Source organism: Rhipicephalus microplus, chromosome 3 (genome assembly GCF_043290135.1).
Source record: "Rhipicephalus microplus isolate Deutch F79 chromosome 3, USDA_Rmic, whole genome shotgun sequence".
Classification (NCBI taxonomy): Eukaryota; Metazoa; Arthropoda; class Arachnida; order Ixodida; family Ixodidae; genus Rhipicephalus; species Rhipicephalus microplus.
In genome coordinates this window covers 201,022,306-201,047,539 of record NC_134702.1, presented here as the reverse complement: position 1 = coordinate 201,047,539, position 25,234 = coordinate 201,022,306, and the positions used below count along the sequence as shown (strand labels likewise).

General features: G+C 47.0%; 1 protein-coding gene and 1 non-coding gene across 2 annotated transcripts; one reads left to right on the top strand and one right to left on the bottom strand.

Annotated features, from left to right (window-relative positions):
* The first annotated feature begins 18,760 nt into the window (after positions 1-18,760).
* LOC142804332 (U5 spliceosomal RNA) lies at positions 18,761-18,882 on the top strand. The gene has a single exon (XR_012894598.1). It is a non-coding gene; the product is annotated as a U5 spliceosomal RNA (small nuclear RNA).
* A 3,525-nt stretch (positions 18,883-22,407) lies between these two features.
* Positions 22,408-24,844, bottom strand: LOC142803476 (uncharacterized). The gene is made up of 4 exons (XM_075888591.1): positions 24,758-24,844; positions 23,712-23,841; positions 23,407-23,582; positions 22,408-22,949 (listed from the first exon to the last, which is right to left on the bottom strand). The coding sequence occupies exons 2-4, from the start codon at positions 23,825-23,827 to the stop codon at positions 22,858-22,860; spliced, it is 384 nt and encodes a 127-aa protein (XP_075744706.1). The 5' UTR covers positions 23,828-23,841; positions 24,758-24,844; the 3' UTR covers positions 22,408-22,857.
* Positions 24,845-25,234: the final 390 nt, after the last annotated feature.

Here is a 25,234-nt window from a genome sequence, read left to right as displayed (position 1 = left end):
AGCCGCCTCGCGGGCTTGGTGGACAGCCCAGAGCTGATCTGCCAAGGACGAGCTGCGGATTGCCGCCTCCCATCTGGCAGAGGTGATGTTCGATATATGAGCGAATTTGGTGCACTGCCAGAGCATGTGTTCTAATGAAGCTATTTCCCCACAATGCGGACAAAGATTACTTGGGTATAGGTCAGGGTACATGATGTGTAACATTTTCAAAGTAGGGTACATCCGCGTTTGCAAAAGCCTTAATGTAAGTGCTTGGGGCCGGGTTAGATTTTTGTGAGGTGGAGGGAAAATCCTTCTAGACAGGTAGAAATGTTTAGTGAGCTCGTTATATGTTGTAAGAATTTCCCGGTTATCCCCTTCACCGGTAGAACGCATCCCCGGGGAGGCGCGGTTGGAGAGTTCTCGCGCCGCCTCGTGTGCTGCTTCGTTGAGATTGGGAGGGGAATCGTTGATTTGTCCAAGGTGAGCTGGGAACCAACTCAGCAGATGATGTGTTATGTTCTTGCCTTGCAGTATTTTCAGCGTTTGTTCACATGCCGTCCCTTTGGCGAACGCCCGTAGTGCTGCCATGGAATCACTGTAGACGACTTCAATGTTATCCATCTTGAGTGCTAAGGCGATGGCCACTTGTTCCGCGATGATTGGGTCTTTCGTCCTGACCGTCGCTGAGTGGACGACATGGCCAGCCCCATCGACTACCACTGCCACAAACGCTTTCCCATTGGCGTAGGAAGCCGCATTAGACTCGTACCATAGCAAGCTCTAATTCAAACAATCGAGTTAAATTTGTGTACGTGCACTCTGTTTTAGTATCCTCGGTGATTATTTTCTAAATCTCTTTAGTTGCTATTTTGATTTGCTTTTGTGAATAAATATTGCCGTGTGCTGGCTCATAATGCCACCTTTCGAATTTCATTTCTTTTCCAAAACTCAGCTTGATACGTTTGTGATCACTACCCAAGATTCTGGACCCATATTCACATATGTTCATCACCGCTAGCCGATCATACATCCCATGTGATATCATTGTGTAATCAATCGCCGACTGCAGCCCTCCCACCTCCCATGTTATCTGCCGTTCACATTTCTTGGTAGTGTTGTAAATGACTAAATCATGCCTTTCACGTATCAATTATAGCATTCTGCCTGTTGGGTCAGTATATCCATCTAGATCTTCTATGTTCGCATTCATATCTCCTAATATAATTACCTCGCACTCCTCTCCTAGTTCGTCATTGTCATTTGCTATGCACTGCACCATTTCTTGGTTTTCCTCACTGGCTTTTGCCCCTGTCCACAAGTATACAAAACCCAGGAGCGCCTTCAGTCCTGCCACTTTCCCTTTTACACATAAACGTTCTTTGCACTCCTGCTTGACCCTTTGCCAGTCTGTACTTTTACGAATAAATGCCCCAATACCACCACCCCTTTCTGCTGTCTTCTGTTCTAGTAAAATATCCCCATGCGTGGTCCGCCTGATCGGACCTTGCATGACGTCATGGCACGGACTCCTCCAATCTTGCTGGCGCGCGTATACATATTACGCGCTCGCTTCGAACGCCGTTGCGCTGCCGGCGTTCACTTTTTGCTTGTCTCACGCTTAAAGTAAATGACGGATGCAGCATCGATGATGTTTCTGGTAAAACAATAGAAAACAAAAACAAATTTTCGGTAGAATCGCCAATGGTGCCTGCGCTCCAGCTTACACGCATTGATAAGGTTTAATATGGTGTCGCGCTGCTTACTTCGAAGATGGGTTCAATTTTCGGCTACGGTAGCCGCACTCCGACGGGGGTGAACAGCAAGACAATGCATGGGCAGCAGGTTAAAAATTTGAGGTGACCACAATCACTCTGCAGCATGCGTAGCAATCATGTCGCTCTTCTGTAACGTATACGACAGCGTACTTGCATTTCAGGTTGCGTTGTTCGCGGGTGATTCCTTCAAAAAGATGTTAATGTTGCTTGAAGAGTTTTTTTTTTTTTTTGCGGGCGCATGCTTAAGGCAGTAATGAGTGTCGCGAAATATCCCAAATGCGCTCGCCTGAGAATACCGCCGCAGCTGTTGCGTTAAATTTTCTTGTGTGTAGTTGCTCACATTTCATCACGTCATTTAGCTTCATGTTTGGGGGGATGATTTCGGCGCTCCGTTTCACTAGAAAAACAAGTTGACGTTAGTTGCAGAAACTGATACTCATTTCAGATAGTGTCCACGCGCAACATCCAAGCAGCTGTGCTGTCACACTTGTGAGTACCAGTTTAGACAGCCACCTGACGAATAAATTTTTTCCAGGGTCGATTACCCCAGAGCAGCATCAATCTGTATTTGAGCATGACGTGCGAGACCAATCGTTGCTTCACTGAGGCAAAGGGTGTTTCATTATCACGTGGACCACGAAGCGGTGTGCGCCATTGAAACGGTTCATTTTGACCTTCTGGCGTTTGTTTTGCGAACAATTGCCATCAGTAGTGCTCTTACGCGAAGTGAACATTACCGTGTGTGACGTGATGGTAGATTGAGTCAGCTGTTCATGTGAATCGGGACATGCGACTGCGTAACCCTGACGGCTGCTGAGAAGAAATCTGTACATGAGATTTGAGCTTACCGACTTCTCAGGATTCCGGGAACCATTATGCAGTTTACAGCGTAACTTTTTTTTCTCACTATTATAAATGATTGTGTATGAAATACAGATTGATCGAAAGTCTCCTGCATACCGAAGCAGAATTCTGTCTCATGAGCTACATTATATGCAGAGGCAGTCATAAATTGCACCGTGAATAGCAATACTGCGAGTAAACTGAAAACGCCCTAATTTCATTTGTAATACTTCGACACAATTGTTTAATATTGCGTAGCCTACGCCAAGTTGTGTTGAAGTCAGACCCATTACCCACGAATATTTTCTTAGCATTGATTTCGTCGAGCACGTGCATGGTGAAGACAACTAATGTCTCGCTGTCCTGCCCCTTCATTTTCAAAGTTGATACATACTATGTGCAGCTTAGTTAACTTTCAACAGCAATAAATACCTTTACTTTGCACCTTTAGTAATCTACTACTCGAAATTGAGAAGAAATCACCACCGTATCGTTGCTGGTGGTGGTGGTAGCGGTTAGAAGAGGAAGAAGACCATTAATTTCTGCAGCCCGGTTGGGAGCACGCGCTCCCATCCCCCTCTGTGGGTGAGCGCCATCCATCAGAGGTCATCAGCGTCATCATCAGCATCAGCACGGCGCAGTGCCAGCGGGTGCACGGCGGGCTCGGAACGAAGCGATCGTAGGCATGCGTTGGCGGCGGAGCAGGCAAGTACGTGCCGCGACGTCAATTCACCGCGATTGCAGCGACGCCAGCGTTCCTTCTCGGGGCTATTCAAAAATTCATAGAGAAATAAAATAAAGATGGCTTGCACCAGACGAGGTGAATTTATGTATGACAACTTTTTCAAATAAAGGGATAGTGCCACACGATAACCCAATGACAATGCGCGTTTTTAGGTTAGCTGCAACAAAAAATCACAGCAAAAAACTTTTCGCTAGCAAGATAGTAAACAGGAACGTATTGGTAGGCTATAATAGGTATAGCAGCCACGCAAAGTTCAATGATGCGCTTCGCTTGGTATGGCGCTTCGGATTGGTCATTAGTTGTGCGGGACGGCTCAGTGCTCTCCCATAGTTGAGTATGAAGTACTTAAAATTGTCTAACATTTCTTTTTAAACACAGTGCTAGGTTGTGCTTTGCACACGCTGTGAGCCTAACAGGACGGCTTCACGCTCTCCCATTGTAAGTTACTAAGAACACTGATTTAGTAACTTCTTTTGCTACACATATAGGCTCGTCAAGTGTGAGGCTCACGGGTCCTCCCTTAGTAGAGTACGAAGTACTCACAATCGTTGACCACTTTTTTTTTTCAAACGCAGCTTCACCACGTGTGAGGCCCGCGGTACGGCTTCAAGCTCTCCCATATTTGAGACCAAGTATTCTACATCGTTACCTACTTTTTCTACACGCTCAGCGTTGTCCTGGGGACAGCTTACAGCTCTATATAAAGAGTGGGCACTCGAGCTTTTTTGCGGCCCAGCAAGAAAGAGTCTGACCAACCACTAGATGGCATGCCTATGCTCGCTTCTACTCCGCTCTACATTGCGTCCCGCCGAGGACGTTTAATGCGTGATCACAGATATCAGTAAAGTCTGACAAGAGAGAGTTGTTTTTCTGCATTTGTATTGCCCGAGAGGTGCACATTCATGTGGTTTAGACGTGCGGTACATGTGTTCCCTTTCTGGAAGCATGGGTGTGTAGCCTGGTGATAAAGACACTCACTTTCGAACTGTGAGGGTACGGGTTCAAATCCCAGCGTCGGAAAAAAAAATATTTTCTCATTTTATTTGCACTGAAGACATTATCGGGTCTGACCGGTCACTCGTGACGCTAAAAGCATCGCAGTAGCTGGGCCACAGGGCCCTACGGGAGTGTCTGCTCTTTATGTCATATGTTTCTCTATGCTGCTCTTTCATATAGTAGAGTACATCGTATACTCTAAAATCGCTGAACAGTTGTTCTTTACATACTGGGATGGCTTAATGCTCTCAATAGTAGAGTACTACGTGCGCTAAACCATTGAACAATTTTTCTAAACACATTTTTCAATCGGGACGGCTTACTGCTCTCCCATGTAATGAGTATGGGGATTACTGGCAATTGCAGAAACACATGTAAGCACGCTGCATTGTGTACGTCCGTTGGTAGGGTGCGCATAACACCGCAAATAACTAATTTTAAGGGCGAAGCTTCTTAAGCCGTAGGTCGTGCGTCCGCGATGTGCGTAGTAGTAGTAGCAATACGTCGTAGTCGTAGGCACCCACCTCCACGGCCAGACTCGAGAAGCTGCATACGCGCACTCATTTGAATTGAACAGGAAGCCCGCGCACGTTAATCGTATATAAAGAGATAGTTGTTTCTCACGAAACAACGTACAGAGACGAGTATCGGTGACTTTATGTCCAATAAAATTTGCCTCGAATTTGATACTTACTAAAAAATTACATATCCACGGGATGCATGATAATGAGTGAGGCGAAGCGTCCGTCCAAGCATTTGTCTGTCTTTCCGTCCTTCCATCCATCTAGTGAACACTCCAAGTACCGCAATCTCGCACCTTTCCATCATATATTCAGCATATAGAAGTACCGCCATCCAGCGGATAATCCAAGGACTAAACGAGAGGTGGCACTCATGCATTTCCTTACGGCCTGCGCTTCGTGTCTACTTCCCAACTTTCACCGCCTCTAATTGATTGATATATACTAGTTCACTATATTCATAGCACTGCGGCCCAACCCTCGCTAAACCTTGCTAAAACCAAGGAAGTTACGCCCAGCGAGTTTAACGTGGCAACCCTTTCTGGTCAGATAGTGCTTAAAGTGCGTCCTTCTCATACTAGTTTTTCTAGTAAGCATCAAATGGAAGGTAAGTATAACTGGACATTAAGTCAGCAATACTCGTCTCTGTAAGATATTTCGTCAGAAACAATTATATTTTTTGTTTATGATTAATGTGCATTTCCTCTTCAAATGAAAAGGGCGTGCACGTGCTGCCTACTACTACTTTTACTACATACATACATACATACATACATACATACATACATACATGCATACATACATACATACATACATACATACATACATGCATACATACATACATACATACATAAAAGCAAACATACATACATACACACATACATGCATACATACATAAAAACAAGCATACATACATACATACATACATACATACACATACATAAAAGCATACATACATACACACATACATACAAACAAGCATACATACATACGTACAAGCATACATACATACATACATACGTACAAGCATACATACATACATACATACATACATACATACATACATACATACATACATACATACATACATACATACATACATACATACATACATACATACATACATACGTACATACATACATACATCGCGGACTCACAACCCACGGCTAAGGAGCTTCGCCCTTGAATAACTAGTACCAGAAGGACGCACTTTGAGCACTATCTGACCAGAAAGGGTTGCCACGTTAAACTCTCTGGGCGTAACCTCCTTGGTTTTAGCAAAGTTTAGCGAGGGTTGGGCCGCAGTGCCATGAACTAGTGGTGGTGAAAGGTGGGAACTAGACACGAAGCGCAGGTCGTAAGAAAGTGCCCGCGTGCGTTCGTATGTGTGTGCGCGCGTGTAAACTATCGAAGGATTGCAGTGAATTGCTCAGCAACGTGCCATAACGTTACTATTTCAGAATTTTATACGACGCATAAATACGCGAATCTGAGCATATTGTTACGGGGATCGCAAACACACGGAAGAGAGAAATGAGCGTATTTCCTATATTTACATGTAAAAGTGACGCTTCAGAGCTGCCAGTCTCTCGCGCGGCGAGTCCACTTCTTTTTCATCGATCTGTTGTCCACGACGGTAGAGCCATGCCCACTGCCTCGTAACATCACCCCCGGCGAACAAAGCGCCGTCACGGCGCCCCTAAGTCAATCAGGACTGGCAGTATAGTAGGGCTTTAGGCGCGACACATGAACAACATCAGTAGATGGTGTGGCAGGGGATGAGTGCGGTTGAACGGGAGTGATGAGGTAGTCGACGTCGGTGACCTTGCGGAGAACTTTGTAGGGTCCTGTGTATCGTGGGAGGAGCTTCTCGCACAAACCTTCACGTCGATACGGCGTCCAGAGTAGGACAAGAGAGTCATCAGGGTAGTCAACGTCGCGGTGCGAGTCATCGTAGCGGACTTTTTGTGCGGCCTGAGAAGCACTGAGCCTAGTGTGCGCGATTTGGCGAGCGACGCGGGCTCGAGAAGCAGCGTCCTGCGCATACACCGTTGGTTGGATAGTAGCAGAAGGAAGGAGTGTGTCGAATGGCAACGCAGGGTTGCAGCCGTACAAAAGAAAGAATGGAGAGTAGCCGGCGGTGTCATGTCTTGACGAATTATATGCAAATGTAACGTAGGGGAGCATTGCGTCCCAGTCACGGTGGTCAGCAGAGACGTACATAGACAACATGTCTGTAAGAGTTCGGTTGAGACGCTCCGTGAGACCGTTAGTCTGGGGATGGTAGGCAGTAGTAAGGTGATGTTCGGTAGAGCAGCTCCGGAGGATTTCGTCGATAACTTTTGCGAGGAAGCAGCGGCCCCGATCCGTCAAAAGCTGGCGCGGAGCTCCATGCCGCAGAATGACGTCATTTAGGAGAAAGTCTGCGACGTCTGTAGCGCAGCTAGTTGGCAAGGCACGAGTTATCGCGTATCTGGTCGCATAGTCGGTTGCGACAGCGATCCACTTGTTGCCTGATACGGACGTCGGGAAAGGTCCGAGCAAGTCGAGGCCGATGCGGAAGAATGGTTCCGGGGGAATGTCGATAGGTTGGAGCAGGCCAGCCGGACGGAGAGCAGGACGTTTCCGACGCTGGCAGCGCTCGCAAGCAGCGACATAACGGCGCACAAATTTATACATGCCAGGCCAAAAGAACCGTTGCCGCACGCGGTGATAGGTGCGTGAAAAACCCAGGTGTCCCGCCGTCGGTGCGTCATGCAGATGTTGAAGAATAGTGGCACGCAGGTGTCGGGGAATAACTAACAAATATTCCGGGCCATCAGACTTCATGTTGCGACGATACAGAATGTCGTTGCGAAGGACATATTGACGGAGCGAAGGGTCGGAATGTCCTGAAGATACTCGCTGAATGACCTTCTTGAGGGTTGCGTCCCGGCGCTGCTCTGTGCCGATGTCGTGCAAATCAGATATGGCGAGCACACAAGAATCGCCTTTATGGACAGCGAGGCTAGCAGGGTCCACTGGATAACGCGAGAGACAATCAGCATCTTGGTGCAACCTGCCAGACTTATAAATTACGTCGAAGTTATACTCCTGGAGACGTAGAGCCCAGCGACCTAGGCGACCAGTTGGGTCCTTGAGCGACGACAGCCAACACAGAGCGTGGTGGTCCGTAATAACTGAAAACTCCCGGCCATACAAGTAGGGGCGAAATTTCGCTACAGCCCAGACCAACGCAAGACACTCGCGCTCTGTTATCGAATAGTTTCGCTCAGATGTGGAGAGAAGGCGGCTGGCATACGCAATAACACGCGTTTGGCCTCCCTGGTGTTGAGCGAGGACGGCGCCGATTCCGTGAGCACTGGCGTCTGTGCGTACTTCAGTCGTCGCAGACGGGTCAAAGTGAGCCAGTATTGGTGGTGAAATGAGCAGGTCGATCAGCGTGGAAAACGCAGCTGCTTGGTCTTGGCCCCACGAGAAGGGCACGTTCTTTTTGAGAAGATCAGTTAGTGGTCGTGCAATTGTAGCGAAATCGCGTATAAAGCGGCGGAAGTACGAGCATAAGCCCACAAAACTCCGAACATCTTTGGTTGAAGAAGGTAGAGGGAAATTCTTGACAGCGCTAACCTTGTCAGGGTCAGGTTGGACGCCAGCAGCACTTACAAGATGACCAAGGATCGTGATTTGTTGTCGGCCGAAATTGCACTTTTTCGAGTTCAGCTGGAGTCCTGCTCGACGAAAAACGGCTAAAATGGTCGACAAACGAGTTAAGTGAGTTTCAAATGTGGGGGAAAAAACAATCACATCGTCGAGGTAGCAAAGACAGATGGACCATTTATAACCACGAAGAAGAGAGTCCATCATGCGTTCGAACGTTGCCGGGGCGTTGCACAGCCCAAAAGGCATAACCTTGAACTGATAAAGGCCGTCCGGTGTGATGAAGGCAGTCTTTTCTCGGTCTAAGTCGTCGACAGAAATTTGCCAGTAGCCCGAACGCAGATCAATAGATGAGAAGTATCGCGCGCCATGAAGGCAATCAAGGGCGTCGTCGATTCGTGGCAGCGGATATACGTCTTTGCGGGTTATCTTGTTCAAGGCACGGTAGTCAACGCAAAATCTCCAGCTGCCATCCTTCTTTTTCACTAAAACAACAGGTGACGCCCATGGACTTGAAGAGGCCTCTATGACTCCTTTGGAGAGCATTTTCTCGACTTCTCGTTGTATGACCTGGCGTTCGGACTGGGAAACACGATACGGTCGCCGTCTAAGAGGATTAGCATCGCCGGTATGTATTTGATGACGCACGAAGGACGTTTGACCTAAAGGGCGGTCATCGAAGTCGAAAATATCTCGGTAGGTAGTCAGAACGTGGTGGAGTTGCGCCAACTGACAGGGCAGAAGATCAGGGGCGATCATCATCGTGATTTCGTCGCTAGGTGCGTTTGCTCGGCTGGCTGCAGTAGGGGACGAGCAGTCTTCAGGGTCCAATGCCACGATGCTACATGCATCAAGTGGGGAAACGTGGGCTAACGAAATGCCTTGCGGGAGAACTTGGGTCGAACTACTGAAGTTAAGGAGCGGAAGCTGAACGTAGTTGTCCACAATAGTCACGATTGTATGCGGCACAGCAACACTTCGAGCCAAGAGCACATCCACCAATGGAGACACTATGTAGTCACCGTCAGGAAGAGCTGGTGATATCGTTAAGGCAACACACGTGGTGGCTTGCGGTGACAGCCGAACATAATCAACAGCGCACAAGCGGTGTGACGGTGAGGACGGCACAGGTCCAAGTCGAGGCAGTTCAAGTTGAAGAACGCCGGTTGCACAGTCGATGAGAGCAGCATGGGTGGACAAGAAATCTAAACCAAGAATTAGGTCATTTGGGCACTGCTCAATAACTGCAAAGAGAACAGATGTGGGGTGATCGGCGATAGTGATGCGTGCTGTGCACATTCCTGTGATGGCAAGACTTCTTCCGTCGGCGACACGAATAATGCCAAGAGCAGCCGGTGTGAGCACTTTCTTCAGGCGGCGACGAAGTCGGGCACTCATCACAGAAATATGCGCCCCAGTGTCAACAAGTGCAGAAACAGTCAGGCCGTCAACGTCGACGTCGATCAAATTTCGTCGTGTCGGCAGTACAAGGAGAGGATTTGAGGTCGGTATCGAGGATGCAGCTTCACCTCCAAGAGCTGCACCGCTTAGTTTCCCTGGTGAGAATTGAGCGGGGAGGTCGGGCGTCGTCGTAGAGGAGAAGGGGACGACGGGCGACGTCCTGGCGGCGAACGAGACTGGTGACGTCGAGGCGACGGTGAGCGGCTGTGCTGCGTATCAGGGGCATCGCAGGCGTAGGAATCGACGGGCAGAGGCCGGCGGTAGTTGTCGGCGATCGGCTCAGGAGGCTGGAAACGACGGTAGCTATCGGTGCGGCGAGCAGTGTTATACTGGTTTCGGGACGAAGACCAATGGTTGTGGCAATACCGTGCGACGTGACCTATGCGGCGGCAGTTAAAGCAGATCGGCCGATCATCCGCAGTTCTCCATTCGGCCGGATTGCGAGAGCGTGGATAAGACCTTTCTTGGGGTGGTGACCTGGGGCGAGGCGGCGACCTTGAACGGAAGCCAATTGGTCGAGACTGAGCAACGGCGCAGACATCGAAGCCCAAATTGCTCAGTTCTTCCCGCACAATCGACTGTACCAAGCAAACCTGAGGTACTTGCAAATCGACGTGGCCGTTGGCGGGAAGAGTAGGTGTAATTGCTTCGATTTCCCGCCGGACAATTCGCGTAATTTCAGACGCTGGTGAAGACTGCCGATGAGAGGACAGTCCATCTTCGCAGGAGGACGTCGCTGCGGTGTTCGGCAGTCGAGTAAATGATCTTGAAATCCGCCTGCTTTTGGCCAGTTCAAAACGCCGGCATTCCTCAATAATTTCGTCGACGGTCGCACAGTTCCGGCACATTAGCAGGTTGAACGCGTCGTCCGCTATGCCCTTGAGGACGTGGCCAACCTTGTCAGACTCCGACATGTCGTTGTCAACTTTACGACATAGAGCCAGCACGTCCTGTATATATGAAATATACGGCTCTGTGGACGTCTGAGCACGTATAGACAACTCCTTCTTTGCAGCCGCCTTTCGACCGATGGGCTTCCCAAATAAGTCGCGAAGCTTTTCCTTGAAGGTGTCCCAACTGCCGATCTCCTCCTCATGGTTCTCGTACCAGACTTTGGCCGTGCCTTTCAGGTAGAACAGCACATTGGCCAGCATAAGAGTCGGATCATACCGGTTGAGAGCACTGGTGCGTTCGTAGTCGGCTATCCAGTCGTCGACATCAACTTCGTCCGTACCGCAGAACGTTCCAGGATGCTTCGGATGCGTCAGCACGTACGTGGGTGGGGGTGGGGCCAGTGGAGGCGTTGCCGTGGATGGTGCGGGCGTCGCCGAGGCCGATGGAGAGGTGGCCGTGGGATCAGTCCCGTGTTCCATCACGGAAACTCCGATTTGACGACCACTGCGGAGCTCCGTTGTATGGCGCTTCGTTACCCAGCACTCCCACCAATTTGTTACGGGGATCGCAAACACACGGAAGAGAGAAATGAGCGTATTTCCTATATTTACATGTAAAAGTGACGCTTCAGAGCTGCCAGTCTCTCGCGCGGCGAGTCCACTTCTTTTTCATCGATCTGTTGTCCACGACGGTAGAGCCATGCCCACTGCCTCGTAACAATATATACTACCAATACATCTGCCTCAAGGAACACCTCATTTCCTTATTTCTCTGAACACGCGAGGGTGCTCACATGGTTGCATGCTTAACATGATAAGCATCCTAATTAACACAGGAGGATGTGGGTGTATGACGAACATGGACAGCACATGACATCAAAAGAAAATGCTCGCAATGGGACTCCTACCTCGTCCGTGACGAATGTTCTTCGCCACGTGACTCCCAGCTTCCGGTCGATCAGCTGGGACGGAAGGCGACCGTCCAGTACATCCCAGCGTTGAGAGTCTGGAGCAGCTCGTGACAGCACCTTCACGCGGCCTCCGAATGGCCGATGTCGTGGGCTGTCGTCCCACCGGTACCTGGATTCGAGCTCTACTGAGAATCCGGAGGATGCGCTCGGAACGTACCTACCGGACACTGACGATCTCACCAGGGTTCGAACAAACCGCCTAACAGGGTGTGACTGATTGATTCGAGTCACACGGTCACATTCCTGGTTATGTAGATAACGCTAAAAGAGACGCATACGTTTGCTGGTACTTGCTAAAACTGGAAAGAACTGTAGAAAGTAGAGGTAGCTGCCTGACACTGGGTACCGTTTTCAGAGCTGCAAGTCTGTGGCCCCAGACAAAGCAAATTTTGTTTGTCTTTCGAACTGTGCCACACACACAGAACTTTCTTCGCTGCGGCTCGGGGACGCGGAGGGCGTGTAAACGCTGCAAGTCCCGCATACCAGTTGGCTGCGCCTTTATTTGGGTGCAGTGCGGATAGGAGCTTGAGTTGTACACAGCCCTAACCACACGTACACGTCACAACGCGTCAGCGCACGTCGTTTGGGCTTGCGCCATGCCCTCTCCCTATGGAGAGAGAGAGAGAGAGAGACAGACAGACAGAGGGCGCGCAGCTTCGTGTAGACGCGCTGACGCATTGTAACGCGTACTTGTGGTTCAAGCTTAAAGAGTTCTTCCTTCGCAAATATTCTGTGTATGCCAATGCATTTGTTCGTAGTGGAATAGGAGAGTGGAAACGCTGTAAGGAGAAGAAGGCCAGATGGTTCAACAGCATGGTTGACCAATGGTATAGAGAGCATTCAGGCAAAAACAGCTGAAGTTACATATTGTGTGCCTAACTATATGGAGCTATTGACGAACAACATATTTTGGTATATGTACCCACGTGTTAGTAGCAAAGTGTAAGGTTCGCTTTATGGAGCCTGTCAAACTAAGGGCGCAGTCGGTTCAATGCAATACAGCATAATGATATGCTAATTGATATTATTCTGTTTAAGGTGCTACACATTAAGAACTTAGCAATCCACACTAAGTTCAGGATAATGTAGCACGCACACACAACAAAAAAAATTGGCAGATCCCACGTACGATGGGAATCGATGATATGTGAAACACGAATGAGAAAGGATGATATGTCACTTTAAAATTAGCACAACGTTACGAGGTGGAGTTAAATGATGCCGTACATGACTTCCGTGTCATGATTATTACGTTTGGATGCGTCGTTTACCTTTGTCATCTATTCACGTCACATGATACCAAATTTAGTATATGTAGAGCTAGCGAAACGCCCGCGAACACGCTATGAGTGTGATATGTTGTCATGTTCTTACATGACACCCGTGTCAGGATTATCATGCTTGCACCAGTCATATATTTCGCCATCCATTGACGTCACGTAACAAGAAACTTGGTATATGTGGAGCTAGCGAAACGCACGCGAACACGCTATGAATGTGACACGGGTGTCATGTTCTTACATGACACCCGTGTCAGGATTATCATGCTTGCACCAGTCATATACTTCGCCATCCATTGACGTCTCGTAAAAAGAAATTTGGTATATGTGGAGCTGGCGAAACGCCCGCGAACACGCTATGAGTGTGACACGGGTGTCATGTTCTTACATGACACCCGTGTCAGGATTATCATGCTTGCACCAGTCATATACTTCGCCATCCATTGACGTCTCGTAAAAAGAAATTTGGTATATGTGGAGCTAGCGAAACGCCCGCGAACACGCTATGAATGTGACACGGGTGTCATGTTCTTACATGACACCCGTGTCAGGATTATCATGCTTGCACCAGTCATATACTTCGCCATCCATTGACGTCTCGTAAAAAGATATTTGGTATATGTGGAGCTAGCGAAACGCCCGCGAACACGCTATGAATGTGACACGGGTGTCATGTTCTTACATGACACCCGTGTCAGGATTATCATGCTTGCACCAGTCATATACTTCGCCATCCATTGACGTCTCGTAAAAAGAAATTTGGTATATGTGGAGCTAGCGAAACGCCCGCGAACACGCTATGAATGTGACACGGGTGTCATGTTCTTACATGACACCCGTGTCAGGATTATCATGCTTGCACCAGTCATATACTTCGCCATCCATTGACGTCTCGTAAAAAGAAATTTGGTATATGTGGAGCTAGCGAAACGCCCGCGAACACGCTATGAATGTGACACGGGTGTCATGTTCTTACATGACACCCGTGTCAGGATTATCATGCTTGCACCAGTCATATACTTCGCCATCCATTGACGTCTCGTAAAAAGAAATTTGGTATATGTGGAGCTAGCGAAACGCCCGCGAACACGCTATGAATGTGACACGGGTGTCATGTTCTTACATGACACCCGTGTCAGGATTATCATGCTTGCACCAGTCATATACTTCGCCATCCATTGACGTCTCGTAACAAGAAATTTGGTATATGTGGAGCTAGCGAAACGCCCGCGAACACGCTATGAGTGTGATATTATCTCATGTTCTTACATGACACCCGTGTCAGGATTATCATGCTTGCACCAGTCATATACTTCGCCATCCATTGACGTCTCGTAAAAAGAAATTTGGTATATGTGGAGCTAGCGAAACGCCCGCAAACACGCTATAAGTGTGACACGGGTGTCATGTTCTTACATGACACCCGTGTCAGGATTATCATGCTTGCACCAGTCATATACTTCGCCATCTATTGACGTCTCGTAACAAGATATTTGGTATATGTGGAGCTAGCGAAACGCCCGCGAACACGCTATGAGTGTGACACGGGTGTCATGTTCTTACATGACACCCGTGTCAGGATTATCATGCTTGCACCAGTCATATACTTCGCCATCCATTGACGTCTCGTAAAAAGAAATTTGGTATATGTGGAGCTAGCGAAACGCCCGCGAACACGCTATGAGTGTGATATTATCTCATGTTCTTACATGACACCCGTGTCAGGATTGTCATGCTTGCACCGGTCATATATTTCACCATCCATTGACGTCACGTAACAACAAATTTGGTATATGTGGGGCTAGCAAAACGCCCGCGAACACGCTATGAGTGTGATATGTTCTCATGTTCTTACATGACACCCGTGTCAGGATTGTCATGCTTGCACCGGTCATATATTTCGTCATCCATTGACGTCAGGTAACAAGAAATTCGGTATATGTGGAGCTAGCGAAACGCCCGCGAACACGCTATGAGTGTGATATGTTCTCATGTTCTTACATGACACCCGTGTCAGGATTGTCATGCTTGCACCGGTCATATATTTCGCCATCCATTGGCGTCAGGTAACAAGAAATTTGGTTTATGTGGGGCTAGCAAAACGCCCGCGAACACGCTATGAGTGTGATATGTTCTCATGTTCTTACATGACACCCGTGTCAGGATTGTCATGCTTGCACCGGTCATATATTTCGCCATCCATTGGCGTCAGGTAACAAGAAATTTGGTTTATGTGGGGCTAGCAAAACGCCCGCGAACACGCTATGAGTGTGATATGTTCTCATGTTCTTACATGACACCCGTGTCAGGATTGTCATGCTTGCACCGGTCATATATTTCGTCATCCATTGACGTCAGGTAACAAGAAATTCGGTATATGTGGAGCTAGCAAAACGCCCGCGAACACGCTATAAGTGTGATATGTTCTCATGTTCTTACATGACACCCGTGTCAGGATTGTCATGCTTGCACCGGTCATATATTTCGCCATCCATTGGCGTCAGGTAACAAGAAATTTGGTTTATGTGGGGCTAGCAAAACGCCCGCGAACACGCTATGAGTGTGATATGTTCTCATGTTCTTACATGACACCCGTGTCAGGATTGTCATGCTTGCACCAGTCATATATTTCGCCATCCATTGACGTCACGTAACAAGAAACTTGGTATATGTGGAGCTAGCGAAACGCCCGCGAACACGCTATGAGTGTGATATGTTCTCATGTTCTTACATGACACCCGTGTCAGGATTGTCATGCTTGCACCGGTCATATATTTCGTCATCCATTGACGTCAGGTAACAAGAAATTCGGTATATGTGGAGCTAGCGAAACGCCCGCGAACACGCTATGAGTGTGATATGTTCTCATGTTCTTACATGACACCCGTGTCAGGATTGTCATGCTTGCACCGGTCATATATTTCGTCATCCATTGACGTCAGGTAACAAGAAATTCGGTATATGTGGAGCTAGCGAAACGCCCGCGAACACGCTATGAGTGTGATATGTTCTCATGTTCTTACATGACACCCGTGTCAGGATTGTCATGCTTGCACCGGTCATATATTTCGCCATCCATTGGCGTCAGGTAACAAGAAATTTGGTTTATGTGGGGCTAGCAAAACGCCCGCGAACACGCTATGAGTGTGATATGTTCTCATGTTCTTACATGACACCCGTGTCAGGATTGTCATGCTTGCACCAGTCATATATTTCGCCATCCATTGACGTCACGTAACAAGAAACTTGGTATATGTGGGGCTAGCAAAACGCCCGCGAACACGCTATGAGTGTGATATGTTCTCATGTTCTTACATGACACCCGTGTCAGGATTGTCATGCTTGCACCGGTCATATATTTCGTCATCCATTGACGTCAGGTAACAAGAAATTCGGTATATGTGGAGCTAGCGAAACGCCCGCGAACACGCTATGAGTGTGATATGTTCTCATGTTCTTACATGACACCCGTGTCAGGATTGTCATGCTTGCACCGGTCATATATTTCGCCATCCATTGGCGTCAGGTAACAAGAAATTTGGTTTATGTGGGGCTAGCAAAACGCCCGCGAACACGCTATGAGTGTGATATGTTCTCATGTTCTTACATGACACCCGTGTCAGGATTGTCATGCTTGCACCGGTCATATATTTCGCCATCCATTGGCGTCAGGTAACAAGAAATTTGGTTTATGTGGGGCTAGCAAAACGCCCGCGAACACGCTATGAGTGTGATATGTTCTCATGTTCTTACATGACACCCGTGTCAGGATTGTCATGCTTGCACCGGTCATATATTTCGTCATCCATTGACGTCAGGTAACAAGAAATTCGGTATATGTGGAGCTAGCAAAACGCCCGCGAACACGCTATGAGTGTGATATGTTCTCATGTTCTTACATGACACCCGTGTCAGGATTGTCATGCTTGCACCGGTCATATATTTCGCCATCCATTGGCGTCAGGTAACAAGAAATTTGGTTTATGTGGGGCTAGCAAAACGCCCGCGAACACGCTATGAGTGTGATATGTTCTCATGTTCTTACATGACACCCGTGTCAGGATTGTCATGCTTGCACCAGTCATATATTTCGCCATCCATTGACGTCACGTAACAAGAAACTTGGTATATGTGGAGCTAGCGAAACGCCCGCGAACACGCTATGAATGTGACACGGGTGTCATGTTCTTACATGACACCCGTGTCAGGATTATCATGCTTGCACGAAATGCGACATGCTGCATTTCGCGCCGATGCGTTACTTAGACAACAATGCGTCTCCTTGTTTTCGTGACGTAGGGATGCCGGACGCGCTTAAACGCGCATGCGTCAAAGCAACGCAGCGCGGCGCGCGCCTGCGAGTATATGGCAGGACTGGAGCCTGGCGTTGCAACGCCAGCGTCACGCCACGAAATGAACGCTGCCGAGCACGCGCAACGCGTCACGTCGAAATGTATTGGTGCCTTGACTTTGGCATGTAGTCATGTTGTGACATGACGCGCACCTCGTGATCATGTTTGCACCAGTCACGTACATCCTTCGTCATCCATTGATGTCACGTAATACCAAATTTGGCATATCTGAAGCTAGTGAAACGCCCGCGAGTGCATCATTAGTGTGGCATGTAGTCATGTTGTTACATGACACGCATGTCATGATTACCATATTTGGATGCGTCGTTTACCTATGTCGTCCGTTCGCGTCGCTTAATACCGAGTTTCGTACATGTGAAACTAGCGAAACGGCCACGAGCACATCATGAGTGTAGCATGTAGTCATGTTCTTACATGACACCCAACTCATGTTTATCATGTTTGCACATCACATACATTAATCTATTCACGTACCGTAATACCGAATTCGGTATGTAAAATTAAAAAGTATAAGTGAACTTAGCGAAACGCCCGCGAACGCGTCATGAGCATGGCATGCATACATGTTGCTACATGACACGAATGTCTTGATTTTCTTGTTAGGGTCTGTCGCTTCCGTTCTCCATGCAATTATGTGATACCATACCAGTTTTAACTTAACCACCGCAAAAGCTGCAGGACGATGAAATGTAAATCATTACATACATGTGATTATTTTCGTGTAATGACTAGTCAAATATGTTCTTCCTACAGTCATGTTATGCCATACCAAGTTTGGTATCGATACCATTATCGAAACGGCCAGGACAGCTAAATGTCGTAGGCGGCTAGATAGATAGATAGATAGATAGATAGATAGATAGATAGATAGATAGATAGATAGATAGATAGATAGATACGCTCAAAGTCGCCGAAGTTCACAAAGAAATGTTCGCATTTAAAACGAAATACGAAGCGCGCCAAGTATGATAAAGATGCGTGCTCACGTGCCACTACTCCGGAACTTACAAACCTTGATTGAAGTGTACACGGCTGCATACATTTTTCGCCAGCATGAGAGCCTAAACTGAAAGGAACGTGCCTTTATTTGACTTCTGTTAATGAAAAGTTATACGTTACTATAGTGAGTGCTGCAGAAAAGTTTTTACGACAACACATAATTTGAGAATAAAAGGCTGAAAAATACAATAAACTTCAGCAGAAACTTGGCCAAGTTCTCTGGCTATTTTTCAAGACCGCGGAGTGTGGGCCGTGCGTTTTACATCGCTCAGGTCCTCCCTCACTCGAATCAATCTTTCGCCTTTTACTAAAGATTGCCGTGGGGGAGGACACTCTAATGAGCCTATAAGCCAATTTTCGGGAGGCCTTGCCCGTTTGGGTGAGGCCTAACTTAAGAATCAAAAGTAAGACTTTGATACTTTCTCTGTTGACTTACACTCGCCGCTGGGGCATAGAGAAATAAAAAAAGGTGAAGAGTGGACACTCCCATAGACCCCAGCGGCCCAATCGACTCTTGCACACCTAGTGCAAGAGTCGATTGGGCCGGTTGATGAGAGCAAGTGGCGTGCGCTTCCGGTTTCGGTTTCACTGGCGCAAATTTTGAATTACTTTGCATAACCGACGTTTGGCTATGACGAAAGTTCATGATTTCAGACCACTATTCATCGCCCAAATGGATAGTTTTTGTAGGTCGTTTTGATTTAGCGATTCCCTGTTTTGTTTTGTTCAGTGGTTCGTGCGAATCGGTCGTGACGTAATTTTTATTTCGATTAGGTTATAATAAAAAGAGATGCAGGTAATGATAATTCACTACGGTTTTATTCATCGCGCTTGTGTTTTTCTTTTGGAACAAGTGATCAATGTATATATCAGTCAAAGAAACAGAGCATCCGCAATGTTTTATTCAAAGGCAAGGTAGAGTATGAGAATATAAAAAGCACAATATGACAAAGGTAGACAACAAATGCATCTCGCCTTACAAATAAATTGTAACAAATACAGAGAGAACACAGACAACGCACACATCGCTAGAGTTGGCAGAAGCCGAGAAGCTGGTGAAGTATGACACACCGGGCCAGTGGGTAAGTAAGGATCTATGGCAAAAACACAGCGCACAATGCTGATGAAGAAGGAAGAAGTGACATATACACAGCAATGAAGTCGCGAATCACGCCTGGGCTTAACCGAAATAGTGCATAGAAAAAAAGAGCGCACAGAAACCACACGACACAATATAGCAGAAAGGCAAAGGTGCAGTGTGCTGGCTGTGCTTAAGAACAGCTAGTCCAAAATGAAAAAAAAAGCAGACTTGATGCCTGCTTGTCCTCAGAAAGGTAGGGCTTTGCAGCTTGCTCACTACGTGAAAGACAAACTTTATGCCACAACACTGGCAGGTCTTGTGGCTCTTCTTATGCGTCGCCTTCATCAAAAACTTAAGATCCCAAGCGATTTGCGTCTGGGTGTTGCTGTGACGCTTGCGAGCTAAAATAGATTGTAGGCATCACTTATCCAGAATTGTGGACCTTAATTGGTGCTACGAGAGCGGTATTACAGGGCTAATAAATAGCAGAAGGAAACCACTTTGGCTCATTATTTTTCACAAAGGCTCTACATCGTACGTTATCACTCACAAGCTATATAAAAATAAAATGGCAGCGTCCGCAGCCCCATCAGACGCTACAAGTTTGGGTATTCTTTTGAAAATTTTGATGGGCAAGATGAGGAGGTTGATGAGAAGCTAAAATACGAAAAGCGTGATAACATGAACCGTGCCCACTTCATACTGTGTTCCTTACCCGCTCGAAGACATTTCAACAAGCGGTTTTGTTATCGATATATTACTTGAGCTGGAGAGATAAAGCATACACAGTGACCAAGCGACCCACAGTAAAGTGTACAGTTCGCCCGTATTTGCTACAAAAAATACAGACAGGATACCCAACATTCTTTTTAAGATTATGCAAATCACTTCGAGCGAATACACAGTGTTCGTACTCCTCATAGCGGGTAACCAAAACAATGAATGCAACGAAGGAGTGGTTAGTCCAGTTGAACTGAATATAAGCATATAAGACCATAATGAAGTCTGCTGTAACGAAGTAATAGCATAACAAAGCTATTGCAGGATTCGGCTCAACTCGAATACTTTAGTGTAAACCCGCCGCTAATTGCTAACCTTTGAACTTGTCAAGCTGTATGCCCGAGATTGAAGACTGGAACCTAACCCTGTCTAAGTTTCGGTTCACAAAACGCACATGCCAACATAAACGAACCCGGCAAAACATTTTCAGAAACTTAGCGCGACACCCAGCAGAGCAGAAATGAAAATCGCCAACACTTGACAGATGGTGATACAAAACATCGCACACTTTCAGGTGATGTGCAGTGGCCTCAATTATGGCAAGAAAGTGAGATTCAAGTTGTTGTACGTATGCAAAAGCTGCTTCTGATGGCACAGTGAGATTCCCAAAAAGTTTGCTGGGGACGTGGTATGCTTTGAGCATTGTGAAATACTGGTGGGTACCCTTAAGCGTCTCACTGTCGTCTTTCAGTAACTGTGGGCAACTGCAACCGTCACATGCATTCCGAAAGAAGTGTTTGATGAGAAAACCAGCTACATAATATGCAGCGGAGTCATCGATAATATGGGAGTGAATGTTTGTCGCAAGTTCAGAGAGATCGTCTAGAGCGGGAAAGTCGTCAGGCTGTGGCTGTGCACACTCCTCATTATCCACAAGAGACGCACTGGTGAGGGAGAATGGCGAGAGCTGCTCTTGGAGGAGGTCACATTCATCATCCTCGACATTTCCGTATTCTGACAGCTTGAAGAGTTTTTTTATGCAGATGTGCTTCAGGCCACAAATAAATTGTGCTACATTGGGGTTGGTGTTGCTACCCTGTTTTTGCCTAATGTGGCCAAATATGTTCTCCAGAGGATCCTGTTGAAGCCTGCGTGTTAACAGGTATTCAAAATTGTAATTTTTGGAGAGGTCGTCCCATAGTTGACAAATTGCCTGAATTGTAATTTGCCAACCTACGATGGTTTGTGGTTGACGTCTGCCAACAAACTGCCATGATGCAATCCAGGGAAGCTGGCCTCGGAGGAAGTCAATCAGCTCTGAATCATTTTTCATGATTGCATGCCGCAGCTTTTGCGAAGTTCTTTTTTTATTCGAGCTGTTCAAGGCATCGAAAATCCTGTCCATACGATCACAAAATTGAGCTGTAGTGATGGCCGAGGCAGGCAGCACCTTCGCATACACCATTGCCGTGATAGCAATCGAAACTGATGCACTGAGGACCTGAGTTGCTCTGCTGACCTTCATATTAGAAAAAGGTTTCTGATGAACGTGCCGTTCAGTCAACTTTGGAGCCAATCGCAACCGCAACTCATGTGAGGATTGGTAAAGGCTTACAATGTGCGACCAGTTAACGATGTCATCCCCAATGTATAACTTGTGTGCTTGGACATTATTGCACGTTGTTTTAATTAAATGCGGAACATCAAAAATGTAATATACCCGCTCACCATATACTTCAAAAAAAAGGCTTTGCTACAGTCACTCTTAGTTGGTTAGCGAGACTTACATTTGAACTGCCCTGGTCACAAATGACTGCTTCCACTGCAATATTAATGCTCCTAAGCTCCAAAATGAGTGACACCAGCAAGTTATGCATAACAGATGATGGTGTTGATGTGTACCCTATAGTAAAAGCAACCGGTGTGCCCTATAGTAAAAGCAATTCCACTACCTAAAAACAAACCATTCACAATGTTGAAAATGCACAAAAAATGAAAATCACTGAGAGCCCACCCTTACATTTTGTAAGTGCACACGTAGTGTCCTTTTGAGGATAGTTTCCTCAGAATATCCTAAACATAAAATAGCACATTAAAAACAGCTGCAATAAAAGCATAGTCACCATTATCTCTAAGGCACTCAGGCGTGGAGCTGTTGGCGGAGACGTCTTCTGGAGGGTCTTGTGAAGCTTGTTCAGTGCCTCGGACAGTGCTGTCGGAACAATCTTGCGAGCGGCCTGCGGAAGTCTCTATATCAATCCACTCTGGTGTTGAAGTGAACATACAACTTACCGGCCACACAGGTTCCTTTTGTGACAGCTGAACGACTGGTTAAGGTTTTCTTCGGCAAGACGAAATCAGCAAAAATTCTTTCACCAGCTACAAGGGAGCTGCCACCTGCAGAGGTTTGGTCAACAGTCAATTTGGGTAAAAAAAAAAGAAATCGCGACACTGAACGCACCCTGTTCATCGGGGCACCTCAATGTGTGGTAGCCGCTTTTTGAAGCCTCTACCGCAGGTCCTGAAGAAATGAAATTACGACAATGTGTCAGTAAGAGGCTTAAAATAACACAAACTGAAGCTCATCCGCACCTTGCAGTGCAGCTTCTGCAGCCATGTCACAGTCACTACATGAAGCGACGCTCAGAGAACCTGCATATATGTGCAGTTGGTACAAGTTACAAAGCTTGTAGCATGGGAAAACTTAAACAGCTCTTTCAAACGCATAAATTGGTCGAACGTGGAAGAAAAGAGACGGCACCAACTAGGAAACAAGTAATTTGTGATTTTTGGAATTATCAACAGTGGCAGCTTTCACTGATGAAAGGTATACGTACATGTGCACTCAGGCTTGAAGATAGCGTGAAATAGCCCTTTAAAGTCTTTCAAAACAAGTTGCGCAGGTCCAGAGCATCAAAACATGACAGAAATGTAAACCTGCTGTTAGGAAGGTAATAGCCCACAATTCACAGAATTTAAGACTTTCCAAGTGTTACTTCTGTAGTGAGGTTTCTCCATCGGCTACAAAGATCTTCACGGTTAACTGTCGCCACTGATTCAATACAAGTGGCTGCTATTTCACATATTTGAGTTTCAGTCAATCACTTACATGGTGCAGCTGGTTGCACACTGGGAACAGCCATTCTTGTAAGCCTTGTGTGCCCAGGGTCCATGAAACTTTGAGCAGTAAAATGGTCGCTACAAACCCTGTACGTTGCGTACAATAGGCTGGCCGGCTTACTCAGGAGATCATCGCGTCCAGCATACTGCATCCATGCTTTCATCCTGCATTGGCAATGAACTATCAGCTGAAAGGGGAAGTGCTTGAATAGTGATTTTTTATTGTTACCCTCACTTAGCAAGTACGAACAGTAAGCCTACAGACATGCAAACCATACAAAAGCTTTAACACACCTGCCGTCCCGTGGTACGCGGAAGAAACTCGTCCCAGGCTTCTTGTGGGTTCTGCCATTGTTGAAGCACCACGATACACAGCAGTAGCTGCCGTAGCTTGGACCGCCGGACGGCATGGCGTCAGCGCGGTCTGAAAATGTTAGTAAGTGGATGCTTCGCTGTCAAATTACGAAAAAGATATGTGCACGTCATAAGTGTACCAGCAAACCCCTTTGAATGATTAGATAACCGATGCACAATACAAAACCAGTGATACATCTCTGACCCATAAAACTCTGACTTACAAAGATATACGTCAAGACCACGAACAAAGATCAGAAGTTTCCAGGCCGCTATCCCTTGTAATGCAATGGTATCGCGGCCTGGAAACTTTAGAACACCTTCGTGCGTACGCAGTATCAGCAGTACATTGGGAAGAAAAATCGTAGTTGAAATTTGTGCGGTAAAATCATATTGGAAACGTAAAAAAAATTTGTGGGCAGCTTGCACTAGTGGCACAAGGCTAGCGAAGAAACGAAGATGATGGCCACTTGGCTAGTCCAGATTTGCCTCCGGCACACCAAGAATTATTCGTGTTCCGAGCCTTCGGGAAACGTGTCGTGAAGCATGCGAGGCCCGGCGAACTATTCTCAAAATTTTGCACCGAGCCACCGAGCCTATGACCTAGCTGCCCAGCTATGCTCAGCGCACAGACGCTCGCGTCCGTGGCAGACGCAGCACGCGTCGCCTCGGCTTGACGCCGTGCCGCCTTTGCTATACTGCATACGTTGCACAATGTTCCCGTCTAACCGCCGCATAGAGCCACAAACTTTCTTTTTAGCGAACCTCCCAGTCCTTACAAGCTTCAGAAAAAGGTTACAACTGCGTGAATGAGACGCCACGTAAGAAACAAACTCGCACACACGAAGCGCAACGTGTGTGTGTGCATCTTTCTATGTTTGTTGCATGGTGTCTTTTTCGCGCAGGCGTAACCGTTTTCTGAAAAAATGACCCAACAAGACCAACAACATGTCATTCAACAAGCTTCGCTTGAAAACGTGCCTCACCTGTTATCTCACGCTTGAAAACGCCGACGCAGCCGACGTTGACGAAAGCGACGAAAGCTTCTCGCTGTCAAGTCATGCATGGGCTTGTCGCTGGGAAGATGGTGTTTATGACAGTACGGCTGAAGAAAAATAATCGCGTAAGGTGTGTTGAATAAATCGTTTTTATGTATAAAGAAAATACCAAATTTGGGCGTGTAATTATTAATTTGTGAAAACAATTTTGTTGCATTGATTATAACTGTGTTTTTTTTTGCGCTTGCGCCCTCTGAAGTTTGGTGGGAGCACTAGTTCGTTACGTAGTCGTGACGCACTTCCTGAAGCCAGGTTTTGCCGAGTGTCCGCTCTTGTCTTCTTCTTTCTCTATGGCTGGGGTTACAAAGCTAGTCAACTTTCGTTGCTTGACTTTCGTTGCTTGACGTTGCGCTATTTTCATGACCGGCACCGCTTTACCAATGGGGTGGACTGTCAGTGCCTTTG